The sequence below is a fragment of the Condylura cristata genome, unplaced genomic scaffold (assembly GCF_000260355.1).
Source record: "Condylura cristata isolate star-nosed mole 26May11 unplaced genomic scaffold, ConCri1.0 scaffold00030, whole genome shotgun sequence".
Lineage (NCBI taxonomy): Eukaryota > Metazoa > Chordata > Mammalia > Eulipotyphla > Talpidae > Condylura > Condylura cristata.
Window position 1 is genome coordinate 17,815,055 of NW_004567131.1, and position 2,910 is coordinate 17,817,964.

Here is a 2,910-nt window from a genome sequence, read left to right on the forward strand (position 1 = left end):
CAATTGAGATGGAAAAAAAATGTACAAAATGATATAAAAATAAACTGTTGTAAAATAAAAAAAAAGAAAAGAAAGAAAATTTAAGTCACGGTCTTCAAAATTTTCCACATTTTAGTCAGAACAAAACCTGGAAAAACTTTTTTTAGGTATATCATAAAATTAGGACTACTTACTGGAACTTCTGAGGATGGAAACTGGTAGGCTGAAGAGCCCCAGAAGTGGGGTAAGCTACCTAAGAAGTGAATTAAGGCAAACAAAGTAAATCTTGAAGGTAAACTTTTCTAGCTGGCCTGGCTCTGACAAGAGAAAACTGGCACTAGGTAGATATCAAACAGCCTGGTGACACACACAACCACTGGCATTGCTTCATTTCATCTTCACGATGGCTGCCAGCTCTAGCACTATGTTATCACCCCGACTATGTAAGACAGGAAACACATGCCAACTTGTACCCGCCTGTGACTCATCCAAGGGCACCCAAAAGAAAATGACTGAGCCAGAACTTAACCCCACTCTTAACTCCATGCCTTTCCTCTCCTTTATGCCCATGACTGTTCCTTCGACTAAACTGCTGAACAAATAAAAGGCAGAAAGATTCCATTCTCTAAGGGGAAATGGGCAATTCAAAAGAAGTACTTAATTGAGTGGGAGCCCAGTCCGGAGTATCAGAAACAGCTGTCGTCATTATTTAAACAACGTGCACAAAATTAATGATTCCAAGTAAAATATGATATCCATAGTCAAGTATAACTTCGCATATCTTAACGAACTGAAAATTCTAGTTTTAGAATAAGATTTGTTTTTATCTGGTAACCACAGATAATCGACATGGTATACTGTTTCTTTTGTTGGTATTAAGAGTTACTTTCAGAAAGTCACTTCTCATAACCATGCCTTCGTTTCATAAAGGATAGCTTTATATAAATTAGTGGCAATGTAATAGCTGAGGACAGAGACTGGACAGAACTCAGAATTACCAGGGGTCTGTTTTTGTTGACACAGAGAGAGGTTAATGGCTTCATGAACTCTGCCCAGCGTATGAGAGCTGCCAGCTCAGTTCAGAGGTCAACTTTCCAATCCAAAATAATTTTCTCTTTACCCCGCATACATCATGTTTGTTGTTCTTGGAGAATTGTTAAAGTGATGTGGAAATGTTTGTAAGCTTCAAAAAAGTGATGTAAAAACTTCATACCCTCTCGTCCTAATTATGTAATTATATAAAAGCATAACTGCATAGAAACAAACACACCAGAAAATTTACAAATAAGGATCTGTGAGTGGTAGGGTTAAGGAATTGTTTTCTTTATACTTACTTGCATTTATAACAGCCCTATGTTTTATACTTCAAAATTTACTATTCTTTCCCAGAATCTGTTTCTTTATAACTAGTTAAGGCTGGGGAGAAACTGCTACAAAATGTCCATTAGTCCGGGTAAGACAAAAACCACACACATATTTGCCAAAATCTAGGCAGAACTGACCAATACCAGAGCCATTCACCACAGCTAATTATTAAACTGAAATGAATAAAAACCAAAACTTTGGTTTCTCAGCTGCACTGGTCATATTTCATAGCTCAGTCAGTAGCCAGTAGCTGCAGTACAGACGCCCAGGTGGACACATGGTCCCTATTCCAGAAAGTTGTACTGGACAGTGCTGTTCTAGGATGCACAGATGAAAGAATTAGGACACACAGATGTCCTTGGAACTCTTACAAGAAGCCACAGGGTCAGAAGATGAACTTTGAAGAGAACAGACTGGACCTGGAAAGCTTAATACCCCTTCCAGCTGTATCTAGTTCCAGTATAGTATTGGTTCTCAAATTTTAGCAGATGCCAGTATAAGCTGGGTGCTGACCGTCCACTCCACAACTCTGCTTCCACAGATCTGATATGAGCCCAAGAACCTGCATTTCTAACAAGTTCCCAAGTGACATTGATGGGGCTGGTCCCAAGTTTAGTTTAAAGGCCTTCGAGGTTTCATCTGATTCCTCAGGGTCTGCTTTCTTACCAGTAAAATGAAATTTCAGAGGCACCTAGGTTCCCTTTATCATTCTATGGGCAGGATTTTAAATGTGAGATGGTCTTGATAGAGTACTGTTTAGAAATTCAGCAGGAGAAGGCGACTGAAAGTAAAAGAAACACCTTTTGCAATCATCTTATGAGAGCTTTTGGGGTCCTACATAGCAGAACAGAGATGAGTCAGGTTGCTTAAGCAAAATCCCAGGCGATATTCTAGTGTACTTCCAAAAGTACATCCTAAATGGAAACGCCTTAATCCTAGCAGGCAAAAATAATTTATAAAGCAATCTGATTTATGTGTCACAGAATGTCAACTTTTTGGATCCCAGGTCGCCGGCAAGCACCGCATACTCCCTCAGAGATTCACCTCTGAGCCCCAATCAGGAAGGAGGCCGACATAGAATCTTTTAAAATCAAGTAGATAAATCTTTAATAAATAAATAAATAAATAAAAATAAAATCAAGCGGAAATTGTTAAAGTCCTTTTGCAGCGTCAACAACCAGGACTCCCTGGGAGACAGGTCAGGCAGGAGGCGCTGGCCAGGGCCGGCTCCAGGGCAGAGTTAGGGGTAGGGGTGGTGTGCTGTCCCCTCCCCCGCCTCGCGGCCTGCGCTCCCCCTAGGGACGCCAGGACTGTGACATTTGCAGGGCGGAGGTCACGCGCGCAGCCCAGTGCAGAAAAGACCCGGCAGCCGAGAGCAGCACCCCCAACCCCAACACACACACTTTGGTGACGACTCTCTCCCTTCCCCTCACAGGCAGGAAAACAGCCCCCAAGAGGGTCGGGAAAGCCAGAGCGCCGCCGCAGCAGCCTCTGCGGCCCGCAGTCGGGCGCGGGCAAGTCCCCTTGGGGCCTCCGCTCCCGCGTCCCGGTGACGGAGAGTGACCG

General features: G+C 42.9%; 1 protein-coding gene across 1 annotated transcript in view; it reads right to left on the reverse strand.

Annotated features, from left to right (window-relative positions):
• The window catches only part of PHYH (phytanoyl-CoA 2-hydroxylase), a 14,852-nt gene extending 13,960 nt beyond the window's left edge, over positions 1–892 (reverse strand). The window contains exons 1-2 of the mRNA XM_004691105.2: positions 866–892; positions 174–232 (exon numbers count right to left, since the gene is read on the reverse strand). Of these exons, the coding sequence (XP_004691162.1) occupies positions 174–232; positions 866–892 (86 nt within the window). The remainder of the gene's footprint in view (positions 1–173; positions 233–865) is intronic.
• Positions 893–2,910: the final 2,018 nt, after the last annotated feature.